Source organism: Oncorhynchus tshawytscha, linkage group LG25 (genome assembly GCF_018296145.1).
Source record: "Oncorhynchus tshawytscha isolate Ot180627B linkage group LG25, Otsh_v2.0, whole genome shotgun sequence".
NCBI classification, from domain to species: domain Eukaryota; kingdom Metazoa; phylum Chordata; class Actinopteri; order Salmoniformes; family Salmonidae; genus Oncorhynchus; species Oncorhynchus tshawytscha.
In genome coordinates, this window is record NC_056453.1 from 19,149,046 (window position 1) to 19,165,995 (window position 16,950).

A 16,950-nucleotide genomic window follows, 5' to 3' on the forward strand; every position below is an offset into this window, starting at 1 on the left:
GTATAGGGCATGATGGATGGAAGGAGAGAGGGCGAAAGAGAGGGCAAGAGAGAGAAAATCCACACACGACACACACGCGCACACATGCACATGCATACATGCTCTTTATAGTGAGAGTGATATGCATTTCTGCAAACCCTTTCATAATCTCCCTTCCTGTTAGACCCAGGGTCGACCTTTCACATTTCACCCTGACCTCACTTTATGACCCCTGGGGACAGTGTGTTCTCACCATTGGCTGAGCTCCACCAGGTGTTAGTACTGGGTGAGGAGAGGTCAGGAAGTTCTCACCTGGCTGAGCTCCACCAGGTGTTCTTTCTCCTTCTGAAGCTTTTGGACAGCTTCCTCTCTCTGGGAAAGCTCCTCTGAAAGCTTCCTGACTGAGCCTTCTGAAAACTGGAGGATGAGGGGGAGAGAAAGAGGAAATTAAAATCATCTGATATCATAAAACAAATCCCATTGTATTTGTTACTTATCTTCCCCAGACATGTTGCTAAATAGAGAAAAATAATAAACCTTCGAAAATATCAAACGAGTATAAATCTGTCTATACAAAGAACACCACAGTGCATGTTTTAATCTGGAAGTAATTTGACCCTTAGACAATGTGTTTTCTACTGATACAATAACCGTGATGAGGGGTTGGGAAAACAGTTGCATTAGTCAATGACTTTGCAGCCAAACCATAAAACAATTATCCCTTCGATGACCAAACAGATTCCATTACTCTCAATCTGTTCTTCATGAACATCAAAGTGGAACATGCATGTAGAATTGTGGTCCCACTTTGGCCATCAGGTTCTAATGAACCAGGGGAACAGTTTGGGACTGTCAGGACTTTGAAATACAGATCAATAAATCAGAAGGAATGGAGGAGAGGGAAGTGATTTAGTTTAGAGGAAAGTGTTTATACCTCATTATAAACAGGGTAGTTTGGATGCTGATTGGCTAAAAGCTGTGGTATATCAGATAATATAGCACCCCCCCTCGGCACTTATTGCTTAATTATGTATACGTTTTATATGAAGTTGCAAGTGTTGCACATATTTTATGACAAATACCATAGAAATGATAAGAGTGTACAATAAAAATGTTGTGCAACTCAATCCCAATAGCCTGCATTCCTTGTAGCTTATTTCATTTTACTTTGATAAAAAAAAAGTATAGTCCTACAACTGTTATGACATCAAGACCGACCACTTACTAGTTGTGAAAGCACAGTGCCAATAGCTCCACCATGCAGGTCTAGTCTTGTAGATCCCAGTGTACTGCATCCATATTGAAACAACATGGTTTTCTACTGTACATGTCAGGAAACCCACATGAGCCAACAGAAGATTCACATAGTTCAAGGATTTGACACCATTATTCTTTGTTTCTCAAAAACCCCTCTTATGCCAAATACACCCGGAGTACCATATTCATTGCCTAGGTAAAACGGACTAATTTGACAAAGTCCAAGTCAAAGGAATTCAACTCTCTCCCATCATAGACAACCGATGCTGTGAGTACAGTGCATTCTATGAAGCATTCCTGAGTAAAGATACCATCTAAATCTTTCCATAAACCTCAATGAAATAGCTAAAGCTCTGAGGGGGTTGTAAAAGTATATGTTAACACCCCCTCTATTTACCTCTGTCTGTACATGTAGTAGTCACACTAGTTTAACATTTAGATATTTACAATATAGTCACTCTCCAGGGACTATTCAAGTGATAAAAAAGGAGGACAGAAAAAGCATAAAATTCAATACTGAAAGCCAGACGAAAACCGATGAAGCAGAGAGGTAAAATAAAACTAGAAGCGTGTCAGTATAGTGCAGACCTGTTCAGGAGTCCCAAATCAAGGACGTTCTCTTGTTTAAATAATATCTCTCTCTGCTCCGGTTTAGTGTATTCGGTGCCAAGCCATAGAGAATGCATAAGGAGTCGGTTGTAGCCTACCTGTTTGTCTCTCTCGGTGGCAGTCAGAGCACTCTCCAGTTCCTCCAGGTCTCGTCTGAGGCTGCTGTTCTCTGCCTCCAGCCTCTCTCTGTGGTGGGCCAGCTGGGTCGAGCACGCCTCCTCCTCCTCCAGGCGCTCAGATAGGCCAGACAGCTGCAGCTCCAGCCCACGCTGGGCCTTCTCCAGCTGGGCACAACGGTGATCTGACGCCTGGGCACACTCCTGCTCCTGAAGAGGTGGAGAAGAAGACAGGGATGAAGCACAGAGGGTCAGGAGGTGAGTATGGGAGGAGGAGATTGAGCATGAACAGGAGGAGAGAGGCCTCAGGGTTGAGGGGTGAAACGGTGAGACAACGTAAAAGTGGTGGAATGTGAAGGCAAAGAATAGAGAGGACAGTAGGGTAAATTATTTAGCTTACATAGAGAGAAGATCATATCCCAGACACACTGATGTAAAACCAGCAGAATGCCTTGCATCAAGAGTACTCCCAAGTAGCGAGACATTTATCCTCCCTTTCCCAACCCTCTCTCCAATATATAGTGGGAAACGATCCTCTCAGTGATGCGTCGAGAGAAAGAAAAACACTGACTTGATAAGCCAGTTTTACAATAACACAAATCATTTATCAACAGCTGTCCCGAACAGGACAGATTTAAAAGTCTGTCTTATTTGGCGCCTGGTTGAGTGTGTCAGCTATTTTCTAATGTACCAGTCATCATGGTCAAGGCATTTGGAATGAGGCTGAACTGCATACCCAAATATGTGTCCATTTGCAAATGTATCATTGACCACATGTTCCATCTGAATATGTTTATATAAATGTGTTTGTGCTGTGCTCTTTCTTCATAATCTCTACTTTATTTACCCAGCTAGTGAGTTACGTCAAAAAAATGTATTTTCCAAAACATAATTGGCACTCTCTTTTCCCAACCCTCAATACAGATTATCCAAAAGGTTAGCGGGTGTGTTAAGATAAATCACTGTCTCAAAATTACCAGATAATGTGAAGATACTGTATAAAAAGTTAACAGTACAGACACACATGTAAACACATGAATTCACTCACTCACACACACACACACACACACACCCTCCAACCCAACACACCAGTATACCCACAATAGTCAGTCTCTGTTCCAATGCAGTACTAAAACTATCCCAGTCCAGTTCCTCTGGTTCAGGATCCACCTGCAGCCCGTTGGTTTCTTCCGAGTCAGAGAGGGAGTGGCCACGTCCCTGGCCCCGCTCCACAGACATCACCTTAACCAAACGCCTGTCAATCAACCTGTCAATTGACCTGTCTAACACTCTCTACCTACCGCAACTCAACAGTAACCTAACACCCTTACACAGTCCCTGTACTGCACCTGTATCAACTGCACCTCCTTAATAGGCCAGGTAGACTTATAGGTTGTAAATAAAGTTCCATGTAACACCTCTACCCTCTGCTTTTCTCTCCCTGTGATTGGTTAGCAGAGGTTCAGGAGGGTTCACTGTAGAAGAGAAGGTACTAATTCACGGTTTGGTCACCACGGTAACTCCACTCAGCACGCTGCGAACAGTCAGTCTCCTTTCTCTCTCCCTATAGCCCACTGTTTAGCGCCGCACACCTGCAGCGGTATGCCCTTAATCTCTTTCTTTCTCTGTCTCTCTCTATCAATCTCTCTTTCTTTCTCTCTCGCTTTCTCTCTCTCTACTATTTGTTTGGTTGCTTTCTCTTTTTGTCCTGCTCAATCAAATACTTTTCTCCTCTTTAATTTCAGTCTGTTGGTACTTGCTACTGTAATCCACACATTCCTCCTCTGCTCTCCTCAATTCTTTCTTCGCTTACAGTCCCCCAGAGTAGAAAACAGAAGCCCACTTCTGTGTCCAGTCCTCCACTACTGTACTGCTCTCACACCGCAACAACAGCCTCTCCTCCTTTCCTCCCCCTCTTCTCCTTCGCTCCCTTCACCTCACCCCTCCTGAAACAGGTGTCTCTCTCTCCCTAGTGGCAGAGGATCCAAAGGATTCCTGGAGGGACTGTAGGAAGGTGTAGGATGGCAAGTCATGTGAATGGCTCTAAGTTATCCTCTTCAGTCTGTTGGTAACACAACCCTTACACTATCAAAGCAGTCAACTAAACAAAACAAAGAGACGAAAACAAGGGCAGTGTCGCAAGTACGACTTTTTTTCTCTCTCTTCTCTCTCTCTGTTAAAATTAACAGCATAAAGACCTTATGTGCCCACCACGCCCACATAGTTTCAACAATACCAGGGCATTCATCTAGACAGGGACACAAAGGACATATTGTGCCTTAGGTTCAAGTGCAGCGGATTTTCTTGAATGAACCAGCAGACGAAGCGTAGAGACTAGGCTAGACTAAGCATACCCACTGGGCACAGACGTCAATTCAACGTCTATTCCACGCTGGTTCAACGTAATTTCATTGAAATTACATGAAAACAACGTTTATTCAACCGGTGTGTCCCCAGTGGGTACTCTCTATCTGTAATGCTGTACCGAAGATAACATAAGTGATTTTACATCAGTGTTTCATTCAAAACCTCTCTAGGGTATGTGGGACGCTAGCGTCCCACCTGGCCAACATCCAGTGAGATTGCAGAGCACCAAATTCAAATACAGTTATACTTATTATAAAAATTCAGAAAAGATACAACTATTTTACACAGGTTTAAAGATGAACTTCTTGCGAATCCAACCACGGTGTCAGATTTCAAAAAAGCTTTACGGCGGAAGCATACCGTACGATTATTTGAGAACATCGCCCATTAGACAAATCATTACAAACAGTAATCAGCCAAGTAGAAGAGTTACACAAGTCAGAAATAGAGAGAGAATTAATCACTTACCTTTGATGATCCTCATATGTTTGCCATTCATTTATTCAATAAATTTTCCTTTTGTTCGATAAAGTCTCTCTTTATATCCAGAAACCTCCGTTTTGTTCGCGGTTTTCTTCAGTAATCCACAGGCTCAAACGCAGTCACAACAGGCAGACCAAAAAAATCCAAATTGTATCCGTAAAGTTCATAGAAACATGTCAAACGATGCTTATATTCAATCCTCAGGCTGTTTTTAGCCTAAATAATAGATAATATTTGAACCGGACAATAACGTTGCCAATATAAAAGGTAAACAAGAAAGGCACTCTCGGTCACGTGCATGAAAAAGCTCGACACGGCAGAGTCCACTCATTCAGACTGCTCTTACTCCCTCATTTTTCAGAATACAAGCCTGAAACAATTTCTAAAGACTGTTGACATCTAGTGGAAGGCATAGGAACTGCAATTTGAGTCCCAAGTCAATGGATACTGTAATGGCACTGAATAGAAAACTACAAAAAGAAAAAGGCCTACTTCCTGAATGGATTTTTTTCCGGTTTTCACCTGCCAAATCAGTTCTGTTATACTCACAGACACTATTTTAACAGTTTTGGAAACTTTTGTGTTTTCTATCCAAATCTACCAATTATATGCATATCCTATCTTCTGGGCCTGAGTAGAAGGCAGTTTAATTTGGGCACGCTTTTCATCCAAAATTCCAAATGCTGCCCCCTACCCCAGAGAAGTTAAGTAGTTAGTATTGAGGGTTATCGTAAAACAAACTAACCAGGTGAAACTGAAAGCATTCTTGTTATGGTTTTGAATTAACATCCCTTCTTAACAGGACAGAAGCTTTTAAAGTAGAAGCTGATACTTGACCACCACATGAGCATGAGTTATGTAGACTGTGACAGACCAAGACAAACCGTTTACTGCATTGATCATTTTTGAACAGAGGGTTTGAAGGTTACTATGAAAGAATCGTTTGGCACCAAAAACCAAACCTCATAAATAACCCTTCTGAATTTCTCAAAAACTAAAGCCTGCAGTGAATCTTAAAAACCTGACCACTGACTGAGCGTAAACAATGTGAGGGAGGGCAAGTATGCTACAAATGCCTCATCCAACCATGGCAAGCTTCCATCCATCTGCAGAAAAAAACACTGAAACAAAACATCTTCTCAAAGATTGCTGAATTTTCAACATTATGTTGAGAGTTCTGCTGTGGACAGAACAGAGGAACCCATTCATGTCTGCATAAAAGCCTGCAGTAACACCCATATGAACTACACAGACCAGAGACACTCAGCATGCCCAGACAGTGTTCAAGCACCACTCACATCCAACACTAACACTGATCTTTTGTAGCAGATAACATGGGTGCCAAGTATGGATATGCATTCAGATGGATTTAGGTTGAAGGAATCTGAGGGATTCTCTTCTGTCAGAGGAAGACACGTGTGTGTCATCAATGACTGTCATTTGATTGTTCTGACCAAGCAACTGCTATTCCATTTCACATCATGGTTCCGTAGTTAGTTGTTTAAAAGTTGTAGTGCAGCTTCTATGAACTGACGCTAATGTAATATTATGTTGCATTCTGCATTTCATTCAACTTTTGGTTGGAGTGATAGTATTATCTTCCATATAGGCAAGGCTATAAGACTAAGCTACAGTAAGGAACTCACAGGTGCAGAAGTATACTAAGGACACAGAAGCCATTATGAAAGCTTTCTGGAAAGCCCCTACGGACGTGGAAGATTATGAAGGTAAAGTTTATGTCCCTAGACAGGATAATATCCAGCTATTTCAAACAGCTTCCTTGCCAAACTGCATCATTCTTCCCCCTCCAGAGAGAGAGAGAGAAGACTAGAGAGATCTATGTCTATTAGATTACAGGAAAATCGGAATCTAACCACATTAGATAGTGAGTGGCTGCTGCCTTCCAGGGTTTCTATGGCAGAATAGAGAGTTGAAATTGAAGAGGTGGAAAGTTCAACCAACAGCCTCTGGTTGTTTTCACAATCAAACACTGCTGACATGAAATTGGATTATTAAAAAATATATAAAAAAGCATATCCAAACACTCATATATCTGATCCCTTGGGCACCACCTTGGCTGGATACCTCTAAGAAAACCCTGTCTTACTCGCTCATCTTTCTCTCTTTTTCAACCTTTCTTCTGCCTGTCTCTCTCCCTCCCTCACTGTCATTCTCCACACAGTTGAAAACAGTCCAGACCCTCTTTACCCTCTTCATCACTCTCCTTCTCTTTCTCTACCCACTCCAACACACATTTGCAGTCCTTTCCTTGGGCCCCAGTACCTCTAAAACCATCCCAGACCCTCTGTACCCTCTCCTTCACTCACACACACACACACACACACACACACACACACACACACACACACACACACACACACACACACACACACACACACACACACACACACACACAGTACCTCTAAACCATCCCAGACCCTCTGTACCCTCTCCTTCACACACACACACACACACACACACACACACACACACACACACACACACACACACACACACACACACACACACACACACACAGTACATCTAAACCAGTCCAGACAGTGCGGAGACTACTGTTACTAGGGCATCTGGATAGCTCTGGAAAACTACTCCACATTTATTTACCATTAGCCGTAATTGAAGGGTAAACCGAGCACTTTTCTCTGTTTATGTATCATTGTCCTGACAAAGCTTGAAGCACTACCATTTCATTTGGCTAACTTTTACTGGGGGAGCTAAATGAGATTTTTTTGTTGTCTAATGTTCCCATACATTGTTGCCTATAGAGTTGAAACAGAGACACTATGTTAACTAATGAGAAAGATAATGCATGATGTAAAAAATAACACACACACACAAACACACTTGCACGCACGCACACACACTAAGAAGAAGGAGGGCCACCATTGTTCCTGTTCCCAAGAAAGCTAAGGTAACTGAGCTAAACGACTACCGCCCCGTAGCACTCACTTCCGTCATCATGAAGTGCTTTGAGAGACTAGTCAAGGACCATATCACCTCAACCCTACCTGACACCCTAGACCCACTCCAATTTGCTTACCGCCCAAATAGGTCCACAGACGATGCAATCTCAACCACACTGCACACTGCCCTAACCCATCTGGACAAGAGGAATACCTATGTGAGAATGCTGTTCATTGACTACAGCTCGGCATTCAACACCATAGTACCTTCCAAGCTCGTCATCAAGCTCGAGACCTGGGTCTCGACCCCGCCCTGTGCAACTGGGTACTGGACTTCCTGACGGGCCGCCCCCAGGTGGTGAGGGTAGGCAACAACATCTCCTCCCCGCTGATCCTCAACACTGGGGCCCCACAAGGGTGCGTTCTGAGCCCTCTCCTGTACTCCCTGTTCACCTACGACTGCGTGGCCACGCACGCCTCCAACTCAATCATCAAGTTTGCGGACGACACAACAGTGGTAGGCTTGATTACCAACAACGACGAGACGGCCTACAGGGAGGAGGTGAGGGCCCTCGGAGTGTGGTGTCAGGAAAATAACCTCACACTCAACGTCAACAAAACTAAGGAGATGATTGTGGACTTCAGGAAACAGCAGAGGGAACACCCCCTATCCACATCGATGGAAAAGTAGTGGAGAGGGTAGCAAGTTTTAAGTTCCTTGGCATACACATCACAGACAAACTGAATTGGTCCACTCACACAGACAGCATCGTGAAGAAGGCGCAGCAGCGCCTCTTCAACCTCAGGAGGCTGAAGAAATTCGGCTTGTCACCAAAAGCACTCACAAACTTCTACAGATGCACAATCGAGAGCATCCTGGCGGGCTGTATCACCGCCTGGTACGGCAACTGCTCCACCCTCAACCGTAAGGCTCTCCAGAGGGTAGTGAGGTCTGCACAACGCATCACCGGGGGCAAACTACCTGCCCTCCAGGACACCTACACCACCCGATGTTACAGGAAGGCCATAAAGATCATCAAGGACATCAACCACCCGAGCCACTGCCTGTTCACCCCGCTATCATCCAGAAGGCGAGGTCAGTACAGGTGCATCAAAGCTGGGACCGAGAGACTGAAAAACAGCTTCTATCTCAAGGCCATCAGACTGTTAAACAGCCACCACTAACATTGAGTGGCTGCTGCCAACACACTGACACTGACTCAACTCCAGCCACTTTAATAATGGGAATTGATGGGAAATGATGTAAATATATCACTAGCCACTTTAAACAATGCTACCTTATATAATTACTAGTTACTAATTACTAGTTATATAGTTACTTACCCTACATTATTCATCTCATATGCATACGTATATACTGTACTCTATATCATCGACTGTATCCTTATGTAATACATGTATCACTAGCCACTTTAACTATGCCACTTTGTTTACATACTCATCTCATATGTATATACTGTACTCGATACCATCTACTGTATCTTGCCTATGCTGCTCTGTACCATCACTCATTCATATATCCTTATGTACATATTCTTTATCCCCTTACACTGTGTATAAGACAGTAGTTTTGGAATTGTTAGTTAGATTACTTGTTGGTTATTACTGCATTGTCGGAACTAGAAGCACAAGCATTTCGCTACACTCGCATTAACATCTGCTAACCATGTGTATGTGACAAATACAATTTGATTTGATTTGATTTGAATACATCATTTCCTGATGACAGAGAAAGCTGGGAGGTGGTGTCCCTCTGAGCCCTCCCAGAACTCCGACCAGCTCCGACATCAGAAAACTACGGGACAATGAAGAAAGGGACAAACTTCCCTCGAAAACTGGGAAGTGCTCCTTAAGCAGGAGAAGTCGATGCTTTTAAAAGGAAATCCAAAATAACCTGCGTGTGAACGGTCAGCCATGAGGCAAAAGTTACGACTTCAAGATTCCAAATTACACTTCAATATGTCAAATTCAGACGGTGATAAAATGTGTGTGAAGAGAGCTGCAGTGGTACTTTTTAACTCCACAAAGTGTTCCGTTGGAGCAGGCTGAAGGGCAGCCTGACGGGTCTGCTAAGGAAATCAGCACCAGTAATGGCCAGATCCCCTGGGCTGGATTGGAGCTTTCTTTGAAACCACTGGCAATACCACCAAATACACTCTCTCTCCCTCTCTCTCCTTTCCACTCACACTAAATAATTTGCCCTGGTGGGTCTTGTCTTTTCTACAACTTCTCCAGCCTGGTCCCAGATCAGTATGTGCTTTAGCCAACATATCTAACTGTTGTTATAATGACAGATCTGTACTTATCTGGGACGAGGCTACAACTTCTCCTCTGCAAGTCAGAACCAGAACAGCCGCAGTAGCCTAATACGTGTAAGGCTAAGTAAGTGCCAACCTGTCTGTATGCTGCCTTCTTGACACAGATCTCTCTTGATGAACAGTTTTTTAATCTCATCTGGATCACCTGGATGAATAACTCAAAAAGTGATAGGATAAGCTATCATTCTGCCATCCTTCTTTTCAATGGAAGGGAGCATGTCTATCAGAGAGTTCTCCGAGCAGTTAACCACTCAATCACTGTACTGCCTGAGGCCACAGAGCTGTACAACGCCTGTTATTGGCTCTGAGAGAATCACAATAAAAACGCACAACATCTCTATCTTCTCTCTACAGTAAAACAATGTGCTGGAATAAAAACTGACACAGAGAGAAAGTATCATTACAACAAGCTGGTACTGTCTGGCTCTTTCTTTCTCCCCCCCCTCTCCCTTTCTCCAGAGACGTATCATTATATAGTGAGTACTATTCGCTGGCGGTTGAAGTAATAACTACATTCAGAATCCCTTATCATGCACAAATTTGCCCTTGCAGACACATCCCATCCATGCCATTTGTCACGTGACGAAGCTCAATGGAAACCAGATCGACTAACAACACAATGAACGACTGTCAACGTCAGAAAAAGTTGTGTACACAACACATGGCAAAGAGAGAGAAACAGAGGGAAGGAGAGAGAGAAACAGATGGACAGAGATGCAGACAGAGAGGGAGAAAGGACAACAGATAGAGAATTGGGTGAAGGTAAGGGGGACTTAGAGAAAACAGACGTTTAGTAAATGGAGACTTACAGCTCTGTATTTAGTGGCCACCTCATTCTTGTCCTTCCCGAGTTGTGTGTTCTGTTCCTCCAGCTCTTGGACCCTGGCTAGCAGACGGTCGCTCTGCTCTATAGCCCTCCTCAGCTCCTCTCTCTCCCTCATCCCTGCCTCCTGGGTCTGAGTCTGAGCTTGAGTACACTGCTGCAGCGACAGAGACCCAACCTGCAGCAATACACACACACACACACACAGACAACGCTCCTTTAGCTGGCTGGCTGGCTCTCGCTGCTGTCTGGAGTCTGGACTGCTCCCCCATCCTACACACACACACACACACACACCTCTCTCTCTCTCCAGATGGGGCCTTCTCCTGGCCCACTCTCTTTAAAACAATATAAAATGTCCTCCTGTGGGCTGCGGCTGCCGCTCCCCTGCTGAACCAAAGACCTCTGGACTCAGAAAGGAAAGCAAATACCTCAATACTGCTGCTGCTGCTGTCGTCGCAGTGTCATCTAACAGCTCTGATATTGACAGGTGAGAAAGAGGAGAGAGCTGGGCTTATGGAAACGTACACAGAGCTATAGTGTGCGGAGAGAGATAACATCTGTTCATGTTATCATACTTTAACATGTACGTGGAGGAGAATCCATCAGGATAGAGCACAGTGATTCTTAAATCGTAGCTAGATCCGTCAGACATTTACACGAACACCTGATTCTGTTGTCTGTCAATGAATCAATTGATATCGTCCCAGAGGGAATTTTACTGTAATTCTCTGGAAACCCTTCCAGACCATTCCATATATTGTCCTATACAATATCTCCCGCTGTTCCTGTCACTGTAGGAGTTTCATCCTCACGTGCAGTACAGTGCATTCCAGGAAGTGAGCTGTACCTGGCACGCAAGTGTCAGAGGTTAGAGGTCAGACAGCTGGTGAGCTGCTTAGTGGAGACAGATGGAGATGACAGAATGGTAATAATATCTTTACATGTTTACCAAGTACCAGCCCTTTCTTTGTCCATGCGTCTCTCTCATCAGCACCATACAGCCTCTGACCGTAACACATCCCCTACACCAGTCCATGGGTTTTCTTTAGCTAAACAGTCCTCTATCAAAGGTTGAGCCCCCTGACAAGTTACCACAAACAGACAATAACACTCTCAGTGGAATGCAGCCTGCCATGAGAAAATTGGGCCTGCTTCTCTAAATCAAATGTGTTTTCTTTCAAATACTTTAGGTGCACTTGATTGAGCTTGGCAACTTGCCCAGAACAACAGAGCCAATGGAATTGTCCCAAAAGTGCACATCAGGCCACCTGGCACACCAGACAATTAAGCTAAATCAAGTTATTGAAAGAAAACAAATAGTATTTTGACCTGCAGGTCTGAGTCCCTGGAACGCTCCAAAGGGAATCGAGGTGAATCGGAGGGAACAACCAGAGGTTTAGGGAACTAGCTCTCTCAGTCCAGTGTATAGTCAGCTCAAGTGCCCTCTCTGCTAGAGAGTCTTACAGCCAACCGAAGTACAGTGGCAGAGAAGGCGTAGTGCGGTCACCAGGTTCGCCGTCTCATTCATCTGCACTGCTCAGGGAAGGGAAAATGCCACTCTTGGAGGACGGTAAATGCATGCAGGCTTTGTTCAAGTACAACGCTAATCCATGTGATTTAAAGTCATCTGATAACCTATCTAGCCTTTAGTTTGACAGTATATTTGAATCGGATGTGCTGGGTGCACACACTGCAGCCCACTGTTTAAAGTGCATATTGGCGCAGTGGTCTAAGGCACTGCATCTCAGTGCAAGAGGCGTCACTACAGCCCCTGGTTTGAATCACATCCGGTTGTGATTGGGGGTCCCATAGGGCGGTGCACAACTGGCCCACCATTGTCCGGGTTTGTCCGGTGTAGGCCTTCATTGTCAATAAGAATTTGTTCTTAACTGACTTGCCTAGTTAAATAAAAAATGTATTGTGCTGGTGACTGAACCAGCCTAAAACTGTGTCTCAAATGCCACCCCAAAAGTAGTGCACTAGGGAATAGGGTGCCACTTGGGATGTACATCATGCCTGATATTGTATTGGTGTGATAAACTAAGCCAGACGATCAATGCGTTCTCGTGCATACTTGATCTCTGGAACAGCAATTCATATGAAGGTACAGAAACGTCCATATTTGAAGTATTCTACGTGGCACTGAAGTGCACTTGGCATGTAACCTTGGCCTACATGCTGTCCAGAACAATGAGAAGTCTCGCAGCAATCATTTAGACTTTTACTGTGCACCAGGGCAAATCAATCTTCTCTTATTTTCTCTCTTTAGCTAACAAGAATCTACAAGCAATTCTGGCTCGAGTACAAAAGCATAAATTTGTAGTTTCCTTGTGTGGAAAAACAGATGTGAACAAATTTTCCACAGCTCGATCTAAAGAAGTTTGAAAAGGAAAGCTGTGTAAAATACACACACACACACACACACACACACACACACACACACACACACACACACACACACACACACACACACACACACACACACACACACACAGCAATAGAAAACCTGTCGCAGCTTGAGCCAAGGTATCTGTGTCACTGGAAAAGAGCTGTCATTAGCCCAACTCTAACCCTAACCTCAACAAAGGGTTTACCTCTTCAAACTCATGTACAGTTTGTCAACTAACAATGACAGGGAAACATTAAGTGTCTGTGGGCATTCGCCTTGTTGTCCAAATATGATTTAAGATGTGTGTTTTTAACCAACATTGAGGATATACACACTGAGACACACCTGAACTTCCCTCGGCTACAGTCAGGTGAATAGATCGTATTTTACTTGTCAGGGCTGGATTTATCGTGGCACTTAACATCATTCTGCACATTAGCTCCATAGCCCTCAGTAGTGCTAAGCACGGGGAAGATATTTAAAGTGACACATCAATGGTTCACCTTTCACATAATCACAGTGCTAAGCTATATAAGCATTGGGTATTGTCTGTGTGAATAAGGCAGCTAACCCTGATGAACCTCTGTCTTTGTTAATATACATCCCCTCCTGCTTGATGAATGGGACTTATTGTGGAGCAGAGCGTTTGTGTTTTGACTTGAGGAGGGAGGATGTTTGTCCAATCAGAAAATGTCGAAACACACATACAGGAGCATGCATGCACACACATATGTACACATAGGCACGCAGGCACACACACCTACATTTATGCGATTCGTGCACATTGTTACTTTTCAGTGAACTGATCTTTCCATTTGATCTAGGTCTGTAAATAGGCCTAACAAAGAAAGAGAAAGGGAGAATTTTTCTCTCCCTCTCTGAACTTCACACTCACTTTTTTTCAAGGACAGAGTGGCAGATCCCCAAGTAAAGTCCCTCTTATTAACACCGTTTCTGCACTGTTAGTCATTTTATCAGTAACTTATTGTATAAATCAACAGTATGATAAAAGTGTTTGGCCAGTAACCGAAAGGTTGCTGGTTCAAATCCCAGAGCTGGCAAGGTGGGAAAATCTGCTGTTCTGCTCTTGAGCAAGGCAGTTGACTGCTCCCCGGACGTGGATTAAGGCAGCCCCCTGCACCTCTCTGATTCAGGGAGGTTGGGTTAAATGCGGAAGACACATTTCGGTTGAATGCATTGTTGTCCAACTGTAGGAACAATTCTAGTACTGGGAAACCAATGATATCTCAACTCCAAGATACTGCAAAGCCCTTAAATGCCTGGAATGTACAGTACTTTCACTGCATTGACCTGAGGGTATCTGTACTGTACCACCCACTGGTTTCTCATCAGTCTGTGTAAAATAATACTAAGCCCTACAATCTTAATCTACACGGTTTCACTTCATAATAAGAAGGTGGTGATGATTTTAAGCAAGAACTATTAACATAACTCTGACCCACTACAACACATATAAAGCTAGGCTATTTCCTTAAACACACACAGTACTACTCTAAACAATGCCAGGTGGTTGAACTGCAGCCCAGCCCAATCTGAAGCAGATTGGTCTGGCCTCTACCTGAACTCCAGTAGGTCCAGGTCATGGAGGTAAGCACACAGACTCTTTGATCGCCCGACCACTACACATGCAGGCCTACATCTACAGGTGCTGCGTTTGATCTCTGGGTGCATGTACTGCTATTGGATTGCAATTAGATCAATGCCATGATTGTTTTCATATGATTTGATTTCATAAGCCAAGACCCGAGAGAGAATATCTTCAGTACAGCTGTTTTGGGATGCTGAGGAATTCCAACACAGAAACATCGAGCGACAGCAGTCAAACTAGAGCTCCTGGTGATTTAATAATATGCCGCGTTCATGAAACACACCCATTATCATCTGGAAAATCAAAACACTGTAAAAGAACTCTACCTTTCAATTAGTTTATTTCATTACAAGGTGTCTGGTATGTGTACACTATACCATACCTGACCCATACACACTGTGCTGTAATGTCTTGACCCATAATAAACAGTATTATCAAGGTGTGAAAATCACACTGCTTTTGATGACTTCAAAAGCTGTGTGTGTGTGTGTGTGTGTGTGTGTGTGTGTGTGTGTGTGTGTGTGTGTGTGTGTGTGTGTGTGTGTGTGTGTGTGTGTGTGTGTGTGTGTGTGAGAGAGAGAGATCCCACATGGTCTGCAATGGAGAGAGACAGGCTGATGTCACAGGCTCGTTGATCATACAGAGATATCATCCATCTCAGATCTGACTCACACACTGCTGTACCATCCAATCTGAAGTACCACTCACTCTCAGTATAACTAAACACACAAGCCTGACGGAAATCTCTAATATATTACATACTTTCAGAGAACTTTTAGACCAATATTGATTTTCAACAATTCAACCAAACTATCCCCTGAAAATGCTTCCTGTTTCCTCAACACAAGACCCCATGTCTTCTGCCTGGCTGATTGACAGTCTGTTTGCATTCCTTTGCTGCATCGGTGTGAGTCTCTCCAGACAGACAACATTATCACTGTCTGTTAAAGCCATAAACACTCTCAAGGTTAACCAACCACTAGGGAAGACTGTTACTCTTCCCTGCTGAAGAGGCAGCAAGTAAAACAACAAATTCCTCCTCTCATTCAGTCACTGATGTATAAGTTCACTCACTTTCTCCCCCTGCAGGAAGAGTAGAGACCAACACTAGACCCCCTAACTCAGGGGGTAGGCCTCCTGCAGAACAGAGGAGGGGCTGTAACCAATTTAACAAGCATGGAGAGAGAGAGAGAGAGAGAGAGAAACAGAACCAGACACAGAGAAGTGGATCCAAAGAGAAGGAGGAGAGGTGGTTCTTACGTGTGCCAGTGGCTTGCTGTGGATGGCGATGATGGGTTTGTACTGACGGAAGTCTGTCTGGATGACACACACTCTCTTCTCCATCCTCACATCTCTGTCTGGGAGCTACACCCCATCCTGTCTTCACCCACCGGCCTCTGGGGAGCAAGTGTGTGTGCTCGCCGGTGCTCTGGGGAGTGTGTGTGTGTGTGTGTGTGTATGTGTGCTCACTGCAGCCCTGCTACCTGACCCTGAGAAGAACAGATCTGTCTGGAGAAAGGGAGGAAGGGGGAGGGAGAGAGAGAGGAGGGATCTGACGTGCAAAAAGCAAACAGAAACGAGCTTCAACATTCCCCCCAAACACCTCCCTCCCTCTCCTCCCCTTCTCCTCCCTCCACACCCTCTTTAAAGCTCCACCACCCACTGACAGGGGCACAACACACAGAGACCGTCTGCCCCCACCTCCCCTCCCCGGAGGAAAGCTCTATGTTAACCCCCGATACACTGCACCACTAAGGTGAAAATTCACAGAAAGGGGATTCAGTGAGCCTGAACCTGCTAAAAAGATAAAACATTCTTTATTTGTTTGCTTCTATTCAGTGTACCGTGTCAGTGTAATTAGTCAAACGGTAATGACAGCAATGTTTTCTGTAACAGAGCTCACTACTTTGAGTACTCTGTAATTCTGAGCAAAGTACTCAGTGCAGCCAAACTGAAAATGCTGAGGCAGAATTCCCTTAATCCTCCGTGAAATCGAAATACCTGTGGATTTTCATTATAATCAAACCAAACACTGACAGAAAAACATGTTTT

The 16,950-nt window shown here is 44.2% G+C and overlaps 1 protein-coding gene across 5 annotated transcripts in view; it reads right to left on the reverse strand.

The window, feature by feature from the left end:
• LOC112224368 (myosin-16-like) overlaps positions 1–16,370 on the reverse strand; it is a 46,878-nt gene extending 30,508 nt beyond the window's left edge. Inside the window, exons 1-4 of one of the 5 annotated variants that reach the window (XM_024387879.2) lie at positions 16,159–16,370; positions 10,884–11,075; positions 1,944–2,171; positions 292–396 (exon numbers count right to left, since the gene is read on the reverse strand). In XM_024387879.2, coding sequence (XP_024243647.1) covers positions 292–396; positions 1,944–2,171; positions 10,884–11,075; positions 16,159–16,242 — 609 coding nt within the window. In that variant the 5' untranslated portion in view covers positions 16,243–16,370. Of the gene's footprint in view, positions 1–232; positions 397–1,943; positions 2,172–3,062; positions 3,883–10,883; positions 11,076–11,194; positions 11,293–16,158 lie in introns of those variants that run through there. The other 4 variants (XM_042306079.1, XM_024387881.2, XM_024387880.2 and 1 more) reach the window with 4 other exon arrangements.
• Between the last annotated feature and the right edge of the window lie 580 nt (positions 16,371–16,950).